This window comes from Mycteria americana, chromosome 2 (assembly GCF_035582795.1).
Source record: "Mycteria americana isolate JAX WOST 10 ecotype Jacksonville Zoo and Gardens chromosome 2, USCA_MyAme_1.0, whole genome shotgun sequence".
Classification (NCBI taxonomy): Eukaryota; Metazoa; Chordata; class Aves; order Ciconiiformes; family Ciconiidae; genus Mycteria; species Mycteria americana.
The window spans coordinates 72,194,187-72,211,947 of record NC_134366.1 but is presented as its reverse complement, the minus strand read 5'-3'; the positions used below and the strand labels follow the sequence as shown (position 1 = coordinate 72,211,947).

At 36.7% G+C, this 17,761-nt stretch overlaps 1 protein-coding gene across 8 annotated transcripts in view; it reads left to right on the top strand.

The window, feature by feature from the left end:
• Window positions 1-17,761, top strand: part of EZH2 (enhancer of zeste 2 polycomb repressive complex 2 subunit) — a 51,657-nt gene that overhangs the window by 15,507 nt on the left and 18,389 nt on the right. For 4 of the 8 annotated variants that reach the window (XM_075493737.1, XM_075493743.1, XM_075493736.1 and 1 more), the window contains exons 2-8: window positions 6,771-6,894; window positions 7,409-7,537; window positions 10,453-10,569; window positions 11,962-12,100; window positions 14,348-14,491; window positions 15,050-15,152; window positions 15,727-15,890. In XM_075493737.1, the coding sequence (XP_075349852.1) occupies window positions 6,778-6,894; window positions 7,409-7,537; window positions 10,453-10,569; window positions 11,962-12,100; window positions 14,348-14,491; window positions 15,050-15,152; window positions 15,727-15,890 (913 nt within the window). In that variant the 5' untranslated portion in view covers window positions 6,771-6,777. The remainder of the gene's footprint in view (window positions 1-6,770; window positions 6,895-7,408; window positions 7,538-10,452; window positions 10,570-11,961; window positions 12,101-14,347; window positions 14,492-15,049; window positions 15,153-15,726; window positions 15,891-17,761) is intronic. The other 4 variants (XM_075493739.1, XM_075493741.1, XM_075493742.1 and 1 more) reach the window with 4 other exon arrangements.

Here is a 17,761-nt window from a genome sequence, read left to right as displayed (position 1 = left end):
GTGGTAGGGTGTGGTTGACTTTTGTTGTTGTTTTTGTTTTTTGTTTGTTTTTTTTTTTTAACCCCAAGGTTTGTAGATGCTTGAAGAAGTTAAATGGTGACTTCAGGGTTTAATGTATAATAATTTGTCCATTAGTAAGATTGCGTATGCTCAGGCTGAGAGACCTGTATGCTGTCTGGATCTGATAACAGCTTACAGTTAAAGAGCATGCCTGCCACTCCAGTGCAAATTGATGTATAAAACCAGTGCCTGTTTTGTGGTGTAATTGCTTGCACTAGTTTTTCCTCAGTGTTGGTCTGAGTTCCTAACAATTCCTTCCTGCTTTATAGTTGTGCACAGGAAGCCACAGTTGTGGATGGGATCATCAAACTGATCTGTGTGTCAGAAAACAATCAATCACAAAAGTGAGCTTTTATTTATCATTGGTCAGTTTAATCCAGCTTGCCATGCATCCCTTTGAGAAGAATGGCTGCAGATCAGTGGGCAGTATTGGGGTGAGAATAAAGAGTTGGGAAGGATGGGATGATTGTAAGATGCTATCGCTGCTGAAGAAATTACTTGGGTGACTATCTTCATTATGTAGTATTGAATCTAAATTAATAAATTTATGGTATCTGAAGTGACGGTTCATGAAGCCAGCTCAGATACATGTTTTGAGCTTACCAGTGCATCCAGTCCAGAGAACTTAGTGGAAGTACATCAGTATTCATAGGGCTGTGAGCATGCTAATGGCGAGGTAGAAGAGGTCGAGAAGCAGTGTGGTGTAGTTCATTGAGCAGGGCTGTGCAGTTAAATACATTCCTTTAGAGCTCGAGGTTCTGAGAAGCAAATGTGAAAGCATTTGCATTTGGCTCTATGGGATGTAGAATTAGTACTTCCCCCCCCACCTGCCCCTGCCCCATACCTGAATTATTTTATTCCTTCATTACTCTTTCATTACTCTAGGCAACAAAAAACATGATGACTTATTTTATTATTCCGTTTGCATCAGGTTGCATATGCAGTTTCTCTGTTGGGTTTTATATTCTCACCCATCCTCACCCTCCCTGGCCCCGCCCACAACTGTTGTTTAACAGTACTCTTAAGTTCAGTATTGTATCAGTGTATGCATATATTTGAAGTATATGAATAACCTTTTGAGTGTAGATTAATTCACAAAAAAGAACTGAGAAGTTATACTGTACACAGTATGTTTTAATTCATAAATATCTCCAAACAGAAATCCTGAGTAAAGGGAAGATAATGTAATATCATTACAGTTTAAAATATTGTGTAACATTAAGCACAATTACAAACTAATAACGTTCTTTTAAAAGGGCAGGCCCCCTCATTTGTTCTCCCATGCTTTCCAGTTCGAAAATTTTAATTAATTTTTTTTCCCTGAAATTTGGCAGGGTAGCCAGAGGAGCTTAAATATAGTCTTTGACAGCAGTATGACTGCTTGAATAGACTGCCTAATTTAGAGAATTATCTGTGTGCTTGTCTGTCACTGATGGATATTGCCAAAATGATCGAAGAAAAATAGGACGTTTTCTTTAAATAAGGCTATTTCTATATACTGTAGGCAAAACAGGAACAATTTGAGCTGAAATTGTTCTACACGTCTTTGTCTCTCATTGTGAATTCTAGATATATTGGACGCACTTTGGCTGCTGAAAGTAAGTATTGGCTGATTTAAGCTTATAGGCATGAATTTTCTTTAAAACATTGCAAAGAATGCAGATCTTATGTACATAACTTCATTATGAAATACTCAGCAGAGTTTATTTAAAACACAAACGTATTTGCTCCAGGACACTGCCGTTTTTTGTTGTTTTTCATTTCCAGCTATGCAAGCATGAGTAGAAACTGATAAGAATAGCTAGGTGTTTGTTTTTGTTTTCTTGTATGTTTTTTTTAAAATCAGTGTTTAGGTGGGTTTAGTATGTCTTGTTCCTAATACCATAGCTCAGACTCCTTATTGGTCAAAAAGAGGTGTTAGTTTTGTTATTTTTCTTGTATTTGGTGGTGGTCTGTTTAGAATGACATTGGTCCTCTCATTAGTATAATTATCTAATGTCCAGTTCTACCCATGCACTTAGGTGTACTGTGCATGAGTATACTCTATAGCTTAGGGAATTGGGTAACTGCAATGTTACGAGTAATGGAAAAATATGGGTGGTATGAGAGCTGGCGAGCAGAGTGTAGCGATGCTCAGCTGTAAGTATGGAATAGGCAGTGTGGGGTCACTTCAGTTCTGCAGTGCTGTTCTCCAGGAGGGCTGGCTGGGTTAAGTGCAGCTTGGGACCCAAGGTATTAAGCCTTCGCATTTAGGCGCGGCACATGCATCTCCTTGTTTGCTGTGGCATTGGGGTGATTGCCCAGTCTGGAATGAGACAGTCCGTCTGTCTGTGGCTGTACTAGGTTGACACTAGAATCGCTTGGGAACTCTTACCATGTTTCCCAGTGTTCCCTCTTCTGCAAAGAGGGTGCAGGGAGTTATGGCAAGGTTTCCCTCCTTAGTGTGATGCCAGGTAAGATCTGGCAAGGTTAGCTCAGGTTCTGCATGGAAGTCATTCTGCGCTTTGGGAGATGAGCTTGCTCTAGAAACAGTGTAACTGCTTTAGAGTTATGCATGCTTTTTTGTATCTGTTTTGGAAATGAGATAATCTGCCCATAAATGACTGAGTTGACTGCTACGTACTTTCTTTCTTTTGGATAAAAGTTCTCGGGACTGGTATCTGTAGCAGTTAGATGGTTTATGTAGGCCCTTCATGCGTAGAGGATGAAAAAATGGGAAAGATTTTAAAACAATAGAAACAGCTCGCAGGATTCAGAAGGGGAAATGGGGACAGAGAAGAGGGACATGGCCTAGGGGCTCTCACAATCAGACCATTGCACTAAGACAATCCAGTATCATGCTTTTATTTATTAAATGGAAACTGTTTAACATTATGCTGTCTTCTTAAGACAGGCTTAACTATTCTTAGACAGATGGTATTTAGCTTGTGCCACTTGTGCTGCTGTAGGGAATATTCTGAAACTTTATATGAAAAGTTGACTAGTTCTGACAAATTGATCTTAAAATTCACTAGCTTTTCTGCTCTGCAATCCTAGCTGCAAATCCCATACAACATAATTTAATGAAAATGTATAGGCTTTTTTCTTGTTTAGCAAAGTGAAAACTGTGTAGTTTGTTACAGCTCAGAGTATTTACAAATGTGAACAGCAGAAATGGTGGAAGAAAGTGATTTGGGAAAGGTTTTTCTTACACATAGGTACTAGTGCAAGTGGAACAATAGTAGGCTTGAGACAGCATCTACAATCCTGAGTTTGCCCCAGAGATTGAGTTTATGTTGATGTTTCCCTGAAGTCTTTTAATTCTCCAAATTACTTTTCCTTTCAGGGATGGAGGTATTACCAGCACCCTTCTGTAAGAGTTCATCTTTCTGTCTCATTTTTTGCTCCCTCAGCCCTGACCTAGGGTGGATGGTCCTTGCCTATGAAGCTTCTTATCCCAGTTTCTCAGGTTTAGTTTCTTAAATGTATAGTTTTTGGGGCAACCTTTGAATTGACATTAAAAATTGTCAGTGGCATTTAGCTATAGTCCTAATGTGAAGATGATGGATCAATTGCACTGTGAGAATTAACTCTCTTGGCTATGAATAAGGTGGTCTCTCCCTGCCCCCACCTTGGTTTTTTTTTTTTTCCCCCCATACTTTCTTCTGAGATTAGGGACAGAAAAATGATTACCTCTTACCCAGTACATGTGTTAACAACACTGTAATTCTACTTTAGTGATGTTCAGCTGCCCAGAAGCATACAAATACAGTTTACTTGGTTTGAAAAACTGCTGCTCAAAATCAGAATTCATTAATAAATTTTCAGGGATTTTCAAAATTAATATTTTACAAACATGTATCCAGAACACTTTGCTTTTTTTCTTAGCTATAATTTTTCTATAACCTATACATGCATATGTTTCCTTTCCACTCAGTGCTTTTTCTCCTATTACCAACTTGCCATTTAAGAGGCTGTTTCTAATTTGTTTATACATATTTGACTTAATGCACTATGTGTATCCCACTGACTGTTGCACATTAATATTACTACTTTATCTAGAAGAACATTTTCTTGCTATAACTTGACATAGGCAACAGTGCATTTTAAAATTTTCTATGAGTTAGTTGGTGCAGTGAACATTAAATTGTTGTCTATGTTGTGTCCCAGATAGCAGCTTGAAACTAGTGTAAGAGGAGAGTGTTCTTGTAAGTCCTATTTGTTTTCGGATGAATGACCTGAGTGTGCAGAAGTTATGCTGTTTCAAAAGGAAGTATTTATCATCTTGTGAAGTATTATTTTTCTTACCATTTTAATACAACCGGTAACAATGATAATTCATTACTGAAAAATTTAATAGATTGGATTTGTTTATTCTATGGGGATACATTTCTCTCGGGTCTTAAATCCTTGTTTGTGGGGTCTTCTGGGGGCTGTATTTCAGTTGTATGAAAGAAAGATGGGAGTTCTGGTGGTTTTTGTTTGTTTGTTTTGCTGTTATTTTTAATCTAATTATATATGATTTCCATATAGATCTGCTTTTGATGAGCAGAACTTATCTGGCAATTTGATTTTAGTTAAGAAAGCTTTTTTTTAAGCCTCAGTCATTTGTTATTCTCCAGGAAACTAGAATAAGAAGGGCTGTGGTTGATGCAGTATTAGAATGAGTAAAGATAATCTGTGTTTTGTTTTTATGGGATATGCTACCTCAGTATTGTCAGCTGAGCTTTCATTTATCTTTTGAATTCAGTGGTATTTTTTCCATGTCTTTTGGCTGAACCTTAACTGAGGTGATTTTGACATTCTGTATTACTCACAAGTTGAGATTCTGTCTTTCTGTTATTTAATGATACTTATTCTATGTCTAATTTGTTTCCAGTTAATGGGATGTTTTTCCATATTTTTGCTTTGCGTAGTTTAGCATATAATACAATGCATTTTCTGTACTTCATAATGCTTTTATGCTGTCCTCTAATCAATATCATAGTGCACTTTGAATCACTGATTCTCTTTACTATGCTCTAACATGAATGGTCTGGGATTTTTTTTTAATTTCTTGTAACCACTGGTGTTGTGGTAAATGAGATACAGGTGGATTCTACTCGCTGCCTTGAGGCGTGGAAGCAGAGCAACTGTGTTTGACACTTTGCTCTAGATTCACCTCCCCCTGCTGGTTCTCTGTCCTCCCCCTCTGTCTAGTCACATGCTTTGGGCATTATGTGAAACTTATATATATGCTGTGCCTTTTTTCCTCAAAGGATGCTTCCCATGATTTGGGTCAGCAATTCTGTCATTTGTTTGTTGATTCATTTTCATTCTAAATCTAAAAACCCAACAATTTTTTTTACAAAATATGATTTAATGTCTTGCATAAAAATGGGTGGCAGGCTCTCGTAGACTATTACCTTTTCTTCAGTGTAAATGTGTTCAGTGTAAATGAAGGTGTAGTATTGAGAATAAACTGGTTCTGTATTGATTTCCTCCCCCAATCATCATAAAGTCTGATAGAACTCAAATCTGACTTGTAGGAAACTGCTGAAAATAGAGCTCTGCCTACAGCAGCGAAGAGCTTTCAATAACTTGGATAAAGCTGTACTCATGACTGTCAGGGGACCTGTGGTGCAGGGCAGGGGAGGTAGCACTTGGCATTTGATTCCAGCCTGAAGAAGTCACCTCTGTTCATGTTTACCTACCTTGATAATTAGAAGAGCTAGAATTGTTTCTGCTCAAATTGATGATGCTTGTTTGAGAATGTATTACTCTTGGGCAACTGGACATTTCAGCCTTTCAGTTCATGATGGCTATTGTGAATGCTGTTTTAAGCTATTCAGTTGAAATACTGTAGGTTATTACAGCGCAATTCTTGAGAGGAAGCCAGTCTTCGATGTAGGGGTTTTGTTTCAGGATGCTGTCAAAATAGTCGTTGCCAGCATAGTTGCAACATGCGGTCCTTGATTTTGAAAAATACTGAGGAGATTGGCATATTCTAGCAATGCATTTGGATTATAATGTAAAAATACAACTTCATTGCCGACAGTCCTGTAACATAAAAATGAAGCACTTGTTACTAGGAGGGTGATCAGTAAAAGTGGAATCAGTGTCCTGATCGCAGTCAGCTGTACAGTTTGGGTTTTTGTAGAATACTTGAGAAGAGAGAGGTCTCTTATGCTGCCTGTTTCAAAACTCTTTGTCTGAATTTCTAGAACTTTTTGATACTTGAGTGGCTAGGTAGGAGGACTGTACTTGGGGTACCTCTCTGCACTTGAAATCAACGCCAGAAGCCTATTCTAGGAATTGGTATCTTACTGAAGAGGACCCCTCCTGTGAGGAGGGAAAGATTTGTCTGCCATGAACATGGCTGTCCAGAAGTTAATTTAAGAGACTGCTCGCAAGGATTCCAGTGTGTATCTTTGCAGTGGGAATCTTATTTGTTCTGCTTCAAGTCCGTTAGGTACCTTTCTGTGTAGACGCATTAGAAGTGCTTAAAGCAAATGTGAATGGTCCCACTGATTTGTAATTAAAATTACTGTGTTCCGGTGTCTATCACTTTTTTTTTTTGTTTGTTTTGTTGGGTTGTGATGGTACTGCAAGTGTCTGATTGAAAGGAATTAAAGGAATTAGATGTGAAAGGTATTAAAGGAATGTCTCTATCCTACTTAACTTCGCTCTAACTTCCTCTGTAAGCAGCGACATCAGATTTGGTAATATTAACATGACATTGTCTCTTGTAGGATAATCATGGGTCAAACCGGAAAAAAATCTGAGAAGGGACCAATTTGCTGGCGAAAACGTGTGAAATCAGAATATATGAGACTGAGGCAGCTCAAGAGGTTCCGACGTGCAGATGAAGTAAAGGTATGTTGACTTTTGGTTCTATTGCTTAAAAAATGATACAAAAACTTATTTTCTTCTGAAGTATGAGTTGTCCTGCAGTTAACACCTGCAATAACAATTTCATTAAATACTTTGTTAACATACTGAAAACTTGTCTTAACTCTGTGATCCTATAAACAGGCATGATATATGATTGCATCAGGCATGCTGAGTATCAGAAGAGACTGTGGAGAGCAAGCATGGCAACTTCTTTAGCCACATACTCTTTCTAATTCCATTTAGAACTTAATTCCATGCTAAACCTCTAAGTCTCTAAACATGAGAATATGGTTTGAGTCAAAGAAAGGGATAATGAACTATACTGAGCCTCACTGACATTTAAACAAAATTTGGACAGTTGAGTTTTTAGCACTTTTTTTATCCTGTCTGGTTTTGTTTATTTTTTTGGTAAATGTTATAATGCCTTAAGATGCTAGCAGGTGAATTTAGAATCTTTGATTTATTTGTAATGTTTACAATTGTGATTAATTTTTAGAGTATGTTTAATTCTAATCGTCAGAAGATACTGGAAAGAACTGAAATCTTAAATCAAGAATGGAAACAACGTAGGATACAGCCTGTTCACATCATGACTTCTGTGAGCTCATTGCGCGGGACCAGGGAGGTTGGTTAACATGTGTTGTGCTAATTCCACTTACAAGGTTGTTAGCACGTTTTTGGTTTATTACTGGAAAGTTGGCTGTTCTTTATTTATTTATTTATTTATTTCCCAGCATGACATGACTTGGCAGCTAAATATTTTTTGTACAAGTCTCTTAAAGAATTTATTTATTATTTACTTTGATCATATGACTTCTGGAAAGCAATAAATACATAGCAGGCTACCTAGCTTTGAACAACACACAAAAGTGAAACTTCTTTATTTCTGATAATACTTGGATCATACCTCAGCATCCTTTAATCAAATTGTTTTGTCTCACTGATATTGGGAGTTTAATCTTGTTCCTATTGGAGTTGACCCCAAGTGGTACACATTAGTTACTTTGGTTCTTACTGAGTTAAAGCACATGAAAGCTGTGAACATACCCACTTGACAAAGTCTTCTTTATATTGAAGGTATTTAACCACAGAGGTTCTAAAAGGAGGTAGTTGAGTTGATAGACCCTTGTGTTGCACAAGCAGACTGGACACTAAATTTGTGAAAAACACTTCCATGATTGTGATGCAATTTGAGCACCCAAACTGGCTTTCATGTTGGTAGCTTGAGCAGTGGTTTAAGCCTACTCCAACTTTCTGTATTCAGCCCCGGTTAATTTATTGTCTTTCTCAGTTGCTCTTTAGGCACTTCTCCAGACTAAGCCAGTCTGAGGATGTTTCATGTGTAATAATCTGAAAAGCTAACTCGTTTGAGTACGATGAGAATGAAAAGAATTTACTGTGAACAGGTTAAAAAAACCAAAACAAAACACTTTCTCTTCAAGGAAATTTGTCAGATTTTCCTTTTCCTAAAACTTTAGTGGGAAGCTGGGGGTGTGTGTGGCACAGAGGTGCATTTGTGTGCATGCATGTTCAAATGCAAACAGGCAAGGACCTTTGCCTGAGTGTTTTCTTTTAAACATGATTGAATATGCAATTACTCGTGTACAGCTCTGTACCTATTATATGGCACTGTAGGATCAGAACTTCTGATAATAATTGATACAGGTGCACATCCAATTTTCACTTTTTTTGATAGTAAAAGATCATTCCTCACCATTCCTTTCTTTTTTTTTTTTTGTAGCTTGATTCACTATTCTTTTATGTTAATTTCCTGCCTGAATTGATTTCCTGCCTGAATTGATACAGCACACTAATTACTGCATTCAAATCCAGTCTCTGTCTCATGAATCAGAAGTCTAATGCTTGATTTAAGATTGCCATAATTTATAGTGAGAGAAGTAAGACAAAGAAATAGTGGGGGTTTTAAAAGATTATCTTAAAATCTTTTTTTCTTAATATGCTGAATTTCTTCAGAATTGCATAGGACACTGGCTAGAAGTTTAGTGACCTGATGGAAAGGTTTTGTGAGAGCCTTCATGTGTTTGGCGAAGACTGCTGGTGACAGGTTTTCTCCAATGAGTAGTCCAGTCAGCATTAACCAGAGACCATAATATGTCCTGTGCTAGCCTAATAAGTATTAAACTGAGTTCCGTACCAAAACAATGGGGCAATGTAACTGAGACTTAGTACCAAACACTTTAAGTCATCTTGTCAGAGCTCATTTGTCAGCCTGAGACTTCTAGTTCCAAAGATAAAAGTAATTATTTTTTTACCTTTGTATTTTTCTTTAAAAATACATGAAAAATATACTAGATGGCTGCTAGCTAGAAAATTAAACATTAACCTGAAACAGGAATAAAGCACTAGCATAGGACGATGTCTTGAGTATTGATATACACAGCAGAAATCTAATTTCACTTGCTGCAGATTAAAAAGAAAATAAATAAATCTAGCTTGTGTCATTCTACCGAGGTACTGTCTCTGTATACTGTTTGTTACATTACTTTGTGTATTTCTTTAGAAATGTGAAGCTCTGTTCATCTTTCCCTTCTGGAAAGGAGAAAGATCTTTTGTCTCCACTTCCTTTTTTCCTTTCAGGTAGCTATGATAGCTGTTCTAAACTTTGTTTTACCTACCTCCAAATCCTCTTTGTTGTACTTTCCCTAGCTTTGTATGTTCCTGTCTGCTTTTGTTTATAACTTTTTTTCAGAGTTCTTCATACCGCTCTCCAAGTATTTGAGAAAAGTTGATCTGTGTCTGTTAACTGTTGAATAGATGCAAGAATAACCTAGAAGTTGTCTGTATTTCTATGGCATGTTTATCTTTTGGAGGCTACGTAAACCTCTGAATCTCAAAAAAAAAAAAAAAAAAAAGTCCTGTAGCTGAAAAACTCATTGATGTGTCCAGAGTTGCATATTAAGAGTTAATTTTCATTTTTCCATTGTAAGCAGTGAGCATAATCAAAGGTTTGAGGATAGGATAAATATAAGGAGACAATAATGGGGAAACAGGGTGGGAATTAACAAGACATATGGAGGATTTATTTCCATAAGATGTCTTGCTGGCATTAAAGTAAAATTTTTTTTAACATAAATAATACATGATTTCTGCAGTGTATTGATCTGAAGCCAGGGGAATTCAGTTGCCTCTCTGATGGCTTGAGTAAATACTCTAACATCAGTGTAGAAGCAACAGGTACTAAATCTGTTTTGAGATACCAAACATAATTTGTATTGTAGGTTGAAGAGTCTGAGTAAAATACTATCACAGCCACTTATTATTAAGTGGAAAAAACCATCATGATCTATTAGCAAAGGTATTGATATAGAAATAATTCTTGCGTCTTTTTTCCTGCTAAACCTGTTCTTACTATTATGCCCTAAAAATCTGATGCATTTTTCAAAAGCTGATATGGCTAATTTTGACAAACACTTTGAATTTTGTACATTGTAGAGTGTTCTTCTGTGATTTCCCCCCCCCCACCCACCCTTTTTGTTTCTGATGTTGCTATGTAAGTGTAACTTCAACCTCTTATTTCAGTGCTCTGTTACCAGTGACATAGATTTTCCAAAACAAGTCATCCCACTGAAGACTCTCAATGCTGTTGCTTCTGTGCCTATAATGTATTCTTGGTCTCCTCTTCAACAGAATTTTATGGTAAGTTTAAAAAAAGTGCTGGGAGAAGAAATGTATGGAGAAAAGGGAGGGGTTAATTTTAGAAATAAACCAGCAAAAACCTGTTGCCAGTTACTCTCCCTATCTTTTTGGTATTAGTAATAAGGCAGTAATAATCAGAAACAGGCTCCCCCAAATAAAATAAATAAATTGTAAAAAGTAACTTTGCAAACTAAACCTCTGTCCTCAGTGAACCTGAGTATCTCTAAAACCTTGCTGTAAAGAGACCCTAAGCTTATTTAATTCAGGTGACCAATTGTCTTGTATGGCATTTAACAAATGTAGATTTATTTGAAAGCATATAATTAGTGTAATGAGAAATGTTTTCTGAGGGATATAAATGTTTTTATGTAAGGCAATCGACCAATGTACCTGTAGCAGAACAGTAATTCTTATGGAATAAAGAGAACTTAATCCTGAAATAGTCTCCCCCACATAATGGTCATTCTTATATAGCAACTGAGTATAGCCTTTTCTTCTGATCAGCTTCACTGTATGCAAAAGCCATAACGTTAGATTTCTGATGTAGGTATTTAACTTATTTGAAAAGCTTAGCTTATTACAAATCTTTGTCACATCATTTTGTATATGATCACCTTTGCTGACTGGTTATTACAGTAATAATTGTAGCAAAGTGATTTAAATAACCAGTTTTATCAGTATATGTACAGAGTTCTTCCACACATTTTTCTACTTGCTTTCAATTCATCAGTATTTGGATATTTTGCACTGCTGCAGAATCATGATCAGCAGGAAAGTTTACATTTATTTTCTTAACAATAGAAGGTTTTTCTGTAGTATTGGAAGATACAGCTGAGTATCAAGGTCTGTAAATTCTACTGATAAAACATGGGAGTATTAATACATTTAGGCTGTATGCAGACAAAAAAAAGAACAGTGGAGTTCAGATTAAATTGTGAGGCATGTTTCTGTGCTTGCTGTTTAGACAGCTTGAATTTAGAGTCTTTTTGTATCATATTTTCTTATCTCTGGCAAAGAAATGAAGGGGTGGTTTCCATTGCATTTACTGTGGGAAAGAACCAAGGAAGGGAGAATGAACTTATCAAATGCAAGCTTCCCAAAGCTAGGTAGCTTACTGTGTTTCAATAGTAGAAGCTTTGTAGAAACACCCTGCTAACCTTCACGTTAGGAGCTAGTGTCAGTATCTTGAGCCAGTCACCACTAGTGCAAAAATTGTTGAACAAAGATGAGGGTTTTGTTTTATTTATCTAGTTAATGGTAAATGTGCTAAAGCAGTGAAGCCAGTTAGTAAATTGTGGTAGCTAGACACTTGTAGATTTTGAAAATAGCAATGCAGAAATGGTTGATTGAAAACGCAATTTAAAATTGTTTGCTTATAACTGTTGTTACTAGGTAGAGGATGAAACTGTTTTACATAACATTCCATATATGGGAGATGAAGTGCTTGACCAGGATGGTACCTTTATTGAAGAACTGATCAAGAACTATGATGGGAAAGTGCATGGAGACAGAGGTGAGCCCAAACATTCAGGTATACTAATCACTTCTTCCTACATAAATAATTGTTGTCAGTGTTGCTTGTTAAGGCCTAATGCTTGACTGTTACAGTAATCTCTAGAATCCCTACATTGTGTTAACATTGGGTATAACAGACTTCCTTATTTAAATATATTGCTTTGCATTTTCGTAAGAGTGCAAAGTGTTATAGTAGTAGTACGGAGAAATTAAACACATTAACTTTTTCCCTAGACCATACAGTGATTCATCATAATGCTTAGGTGCAACTTGGAGAAGTTCTTGGTCTTCAACTTTATGCTCAGAGCTTTGGAATATAATAGTGTAATGTCCCTACGTGTGTCCTGCCTAGCAGAAAGTGGCAGGAGAATTATGCAAAACTCTGATAATGACAACACTTGAGAATGTGATTCGATAGAATAACCTCTTGTGGGTTTTGTGTTTCTTTTTTTTTCCTTTAAGGACATTATTAGCTATTTAAAAACCTCCTTTCTGTAAGTCAGCTTATAGGGCAAAGTTGTATCCTTCTGTTGGTACACTATATATATGTGTTCTTAGATGTAATTTACCTCTTATTCTGTGTGGGAGCTGGACTACACGCGATGTCATCTGTCTCTTAGTTTGCTGAAGTCTCAGTGAAGTAGCAACCTTTCACTTGCTCTATGTGCCCATTCAGAACTGGCTTATACAAGCCTGAACTTCACAGTTGTAAAGGTTTCTCTGACTATTCTGCCTCCCCCTTCACAGAAACGTTACCTGTGTGTGCCCCCCCCCCCCCGGGAATAATTTCTTAAAATTGACTATATTCCTGTTAATGCTGGAGTGACTGAGAAAGAGAACTACATTTTTGAGTACATTGTGTGCCACTCATGAAGGTTAAGCCTGCAATTCAATAATAAATGCTACTCGGTCCTACACCAGTCTTGTTAATGTCCTCAGAATAACTGGTGCCTTTATATTTCATGAGGAACATGAAATGTTTCATGGGGTTTTGCCTTTGGATATTTTTATAGATTTACTGATTGCTGACATCCTTGTCAGAGAACTGGTTATGTCAAAATGGTGACATTACTAGTAAATGTCTTCTATTATCGATTTAATTTATTATTAAATGAGTCTAGCTTTAAAATTAATCTCGTTTCACCGTCTTGAGTCCCAAGTTTATGATGGCAATTACTGTTATTATGGGTCCTTCAGAACTATATATTGAAAGTAGAAAGACAGTTTTTTAGTCTCCCAATAACTAGTATTCTTGTGTGACTGTAATTAAATGTAAATGCTTTGGGAATCTGTAATCCAGAAGCATTCCCATATCAGAGTCAGAATTGTAAACTAGCTCTGCAACTGCACTTTTGGGAGAGAAATTCATACTAACCTGTGTGTGTATATTAAGAGTTCTGTTTAAAACATCCAAATGAAGTACCTGCCTGTTTTCATTGACTACATAGGAATAAAACTATTAGCTTCCTTCAAGTTGTAGTTTGACTAATGTCAAACTACAACTTCACAACAGTCTAGGTTCAAAAGGATGGTGATAAGGACTACAGTTCCCAACACAGTTCATGGTTATTTTTTGAAAAATAACAGCAGTCTCTGTCAACGCTAACTACAGTTTTCCTCTCTGCAGAAATGCCTTATTGTCTGTCTGTACTGCCCTCTGAATTTCACAGCAGAATATAAGCTAATAAGCAGATATATGCAGCATTGTATCCTTCAGTTTTCTCTTGATTTTTTTTTTAATATATAACTGTATTCTTTTTTTATCATGTTGCCAGTGGGGTCTGTAAGTGGGGAAGCGGATGCTATGGAACTACCAACCAAAAATCTCTCTGAAGATTCCCTAGCTGTCCAAGATAGCTTCATAGACTGTTTGCATGCATTGCCAGGCTGGCTTAACCCAACCATGTTGGAATTGGGATTCTGGCATAAAATCTCTTAAATAGTCTAGCTAGTAAGTAATTTTTTTATCTTCCAAGGAAGAGAGATTTATTATGTCTACCAGTATGAAGCACAGGGAGTTGGGGGAAAAAAAAATTTCAACAAGTTTCCTTCTCCCCTTCCCAGTTGTTAGTCTAAGAAAGAAATACTAAGTATTTTTAACTCTTCTCAGTTCATACATTGAAACTAAGAGGGGAAAAAATACAAAATTGTTTTTCATAAATCGCAGCATTTGCCATAATTTAATTCAAGGGTAGAGAGGATTAAAAATACTTCATATACACCTTGCGCTTTTCTGTTCACTCCCAATTTTGCTGAATTTCAGAATGTGGATTTATCAATGATGAAATATTTGTTGAGCTGGTCAATGCACTTGGTCAATATAGTGATGATGAAGATGATGATGATGGAGATGACAATCCTGATGAAAGAGATGACAAGCAAAAAGATCGGGAAGGTAACAGGATGGGTATGTCTGTCTGCAGACTTTAAAAATTAAAACCAAAAAACACTTTTCTTTAATCACTCAATAAATTTGTTCAAACCCTTCTACTTGATAGTTTTCAGGTATAAAGTAGCATCATTTTCTTCATCATTTCCTTTGCCATTTAGTTCAAGAGTTTTAAAGAGAATACTACAAAAGGTGCTTTTGCCAATTTTTGTTTATCTGCATACGGAGGCAGTCAAATGCACCAAAAATCAGTCGGGTGTCTGTCTAATAAATGCTTTGGTACTCCTCAGAAAATCAAATATCATTATTCTAAAGTAGGCAGAGTTCTGAATTGCCATCTCCATCTGCTGGTGAAATAATGGTTTCTCCAAATTTTACTAGTAGAGTTCTCTCAGCAGGAAAGATCACTTAATGCAGTTTAAGTTGGCTGTAATTTAGAAATAAAAACCTTTGCTTCTTTTTTTTATTAGGATTTTGGCGAAGTCCCCCTTTCTCTGAACACCTCCTTGAAGTAGCAAAGGAGCAGAAATATATTTTTTGTTTGTTTGTTTTCCAAATGTTTTGCTTCTTTGACAGAGAAAGAAAGCCACCCACCTCGGAGATTTCCTTCTGACAAGATATTTGAAGCCATTTCCTCAATGTTTCCAGACAAGGGTACAGCAGAAGAATTGAAAGAGAAGTAAGAAAGTATTTCTTAGGATATACTGCTGTGTTGCATTATGAAACAAAGATTTTTTGACTTTGTTAAATATTTGTTGATTAGGAATGGTCCCCCTTGCAGCTAGGTTCTGTGGCAGTTGTGTAACTTCTGCAAGTGATACTTGAAGGGAATTGGCTGTTCTCACCAAGTCAAACAATACAGAGGTGTTTAATAGCCTTCCTTTTAAACTATTGAAAAGTGGGTGCTTGCATGTGTTTAATAATCTGTGGGGGTTTTTTTGAAGTGATAAAATAAAAGCTTTTGTTACAAAAAAAAAGTCTCCTTTTTGGAGTTAGTGAGTAATAGTGAGTAATATATATGAGGAGATGATGGTCCAGAAAATAAATGTATTCTTTCCTAGCCAATTTTATATTTGTATTAATGAGTATGGAATAAGTAACTTGTCACGTCACTGACAGATTGACCTTTCTAGGTGGCACATATTTCTTAACTTTTTTTAATTTGTCATTGAAAATGCAGAGTGGTACTGCAATCAAAAATTACTCTTTTTTTAATTATACTGACTAAATAACTTCTATTTCTTTCTCTTAAGATACAAAGAACTCACTGAGCAGCAGCTTCCCGGAGCTCTTCCTCCTGAATGCACACCAAACATAGATGGACCAAATGCTAAATCTGTTCAGAGGGAGCAAAGCCTGCACTCTTTTCACACACTCTTCTGTAGGCGCTGTTTTAAATATGATTGCTTCTTACATCGTAAGTACAATTATAGTGTGCTTGTATATCTTATTTTTTGCAAGTCAGGAAACTTAAAAATACCATAAGATGCAATACAGAAGGAAGGAAACAGAAGAAAAGATAAAAACAGTAATAACGCTAAAGTTTATGAAAACAATTTGTCCATGCTGACATCATTTTGCAGTGAAAACGACACCTCAAGAAACTGAATGCACCTGTTTGGAGTAGTTTGTTATCCTTTTTGCATTTAGGAGTTTATATAGAATTCCTGGCTTGGACCAACCTGTAATATTACTTCTCTTTTTATAGTGTTCAAGAAAACTACGTTGTTCTCTACTACTGTTTCTGTATTACACTTTTTCAGTGTAACTGAGAGACGCACATGGAGAATGGAATATATTGCTCCATAAAAATACCTGGTTATTCATCAGACTTGCTTCATTTTCCAGCATGGAGAATGAATATCCAGGAACAGTTTTATCTTTCATTCTCTTGGGTTACTTTCTAGCCACTTTACTTGTACCTGGTGATTTGAATAAGAATTGTTCAGACAGTTGAGTTTTAGAAATTGTGATATCCTTTCCACTGAATTTGCTTTCATGTTGTCCCATTCTTTTGGGGGAAAGATTTAACAAAAGCATTAGCAATGATGTTTGTTTCCATTTGCAAAGTGTGAAGAATAACAGAGAGTCTGAAGTGCTACTTGAGACAATTCTTTCTCTGAGAATGGAGTCAAATGTAAAGGGGAACCTAACAGTCAAATATGAAGTGGTTTCGACTTGTAGTTGAATACTATGATGCCCTCTATTTCAAATTAATTTTCTCTTTTTGACTTAACTGTTCATTTGCATGTTCCACTGTGAGTGTGCATGCATGTTCATTTGGAAATATTCGTGCTTTGTCAGCAGCTCCTCATCCAGCACACATGCAATCGGCCTATATTTGTACTTCACAGTGAAGGCTTTACACAGTGCTGCTGCTTTTAAGTATCCCTTAGCTGTCTTTTAGTTTGAGGAGGAACTGGAATTGTTCTCAGATGGCAGGGGAAGGGGAAGCTTTTCCTGTTCCTAGTTTCTTTAGTGTTTGTGGCTTTTGGAGTCAGGTCTGTTAGTTTCACTTTCTCCTTGCATTCTGTTGGCAGGCCTTGCTTGAAAATACAAACAAAGAAGCTCTTACTTCCGAATAATGTTTAAGAACACTAAGTTTCTGGAGGTATAGCTGCTGCCTTGTCCAGCCAGCTTCAGCACGGTGTGTTCTGTGAAGCTGTAGGTTTTGTTTAGAAGTATCTTAGTTGCCCGGATGACTCATTCCAAGAAGTGCTGTGTGCAGCCTTAGTCTGTAGGACAGGGAAGTGAAGCTGTCTGCTACCTCTTGGCAAATCCATTCGCCTGGCAGTGGTTTTACGAGTTCCTCACACTCTCAATAGTCCAGCAGGGAGATTGAGTCTCAGTCTAGTTTTACTTTTAAGTCAACAAGAAAGCATTGTCCAGACATAGCGAGAACAAACCTTTTCCAGTAGCACCCCAGAAGATTTTAGGTACTTCTGCAACAGTGGTTTTAGGCCATTTTTCTCACTAATTTTATAAACTTGTAGGAGTTTTCCAGTGAAGATATGGGCTCCTTTAAAATACATATGTATTTGATTACTTACATAGCTTATATAGATTTGCCTTTCATAGTGATTTTTGCAGATTGTTAGACGTAGAACTGAAAGGATCCACAGATCACATTTTACTACCTACTACTCTGGGGAGCTTGGTATTACCAGTCCACAGATTTGAGGCACCAACTCTGTGAGACTTCTTTTCTTTTAGTGCTGTGAAGGATGGGTTCATAGTGTTGTGCATTTTGACATGTTCTTAAGTGCCACATTCAGCCAATGACAAAGT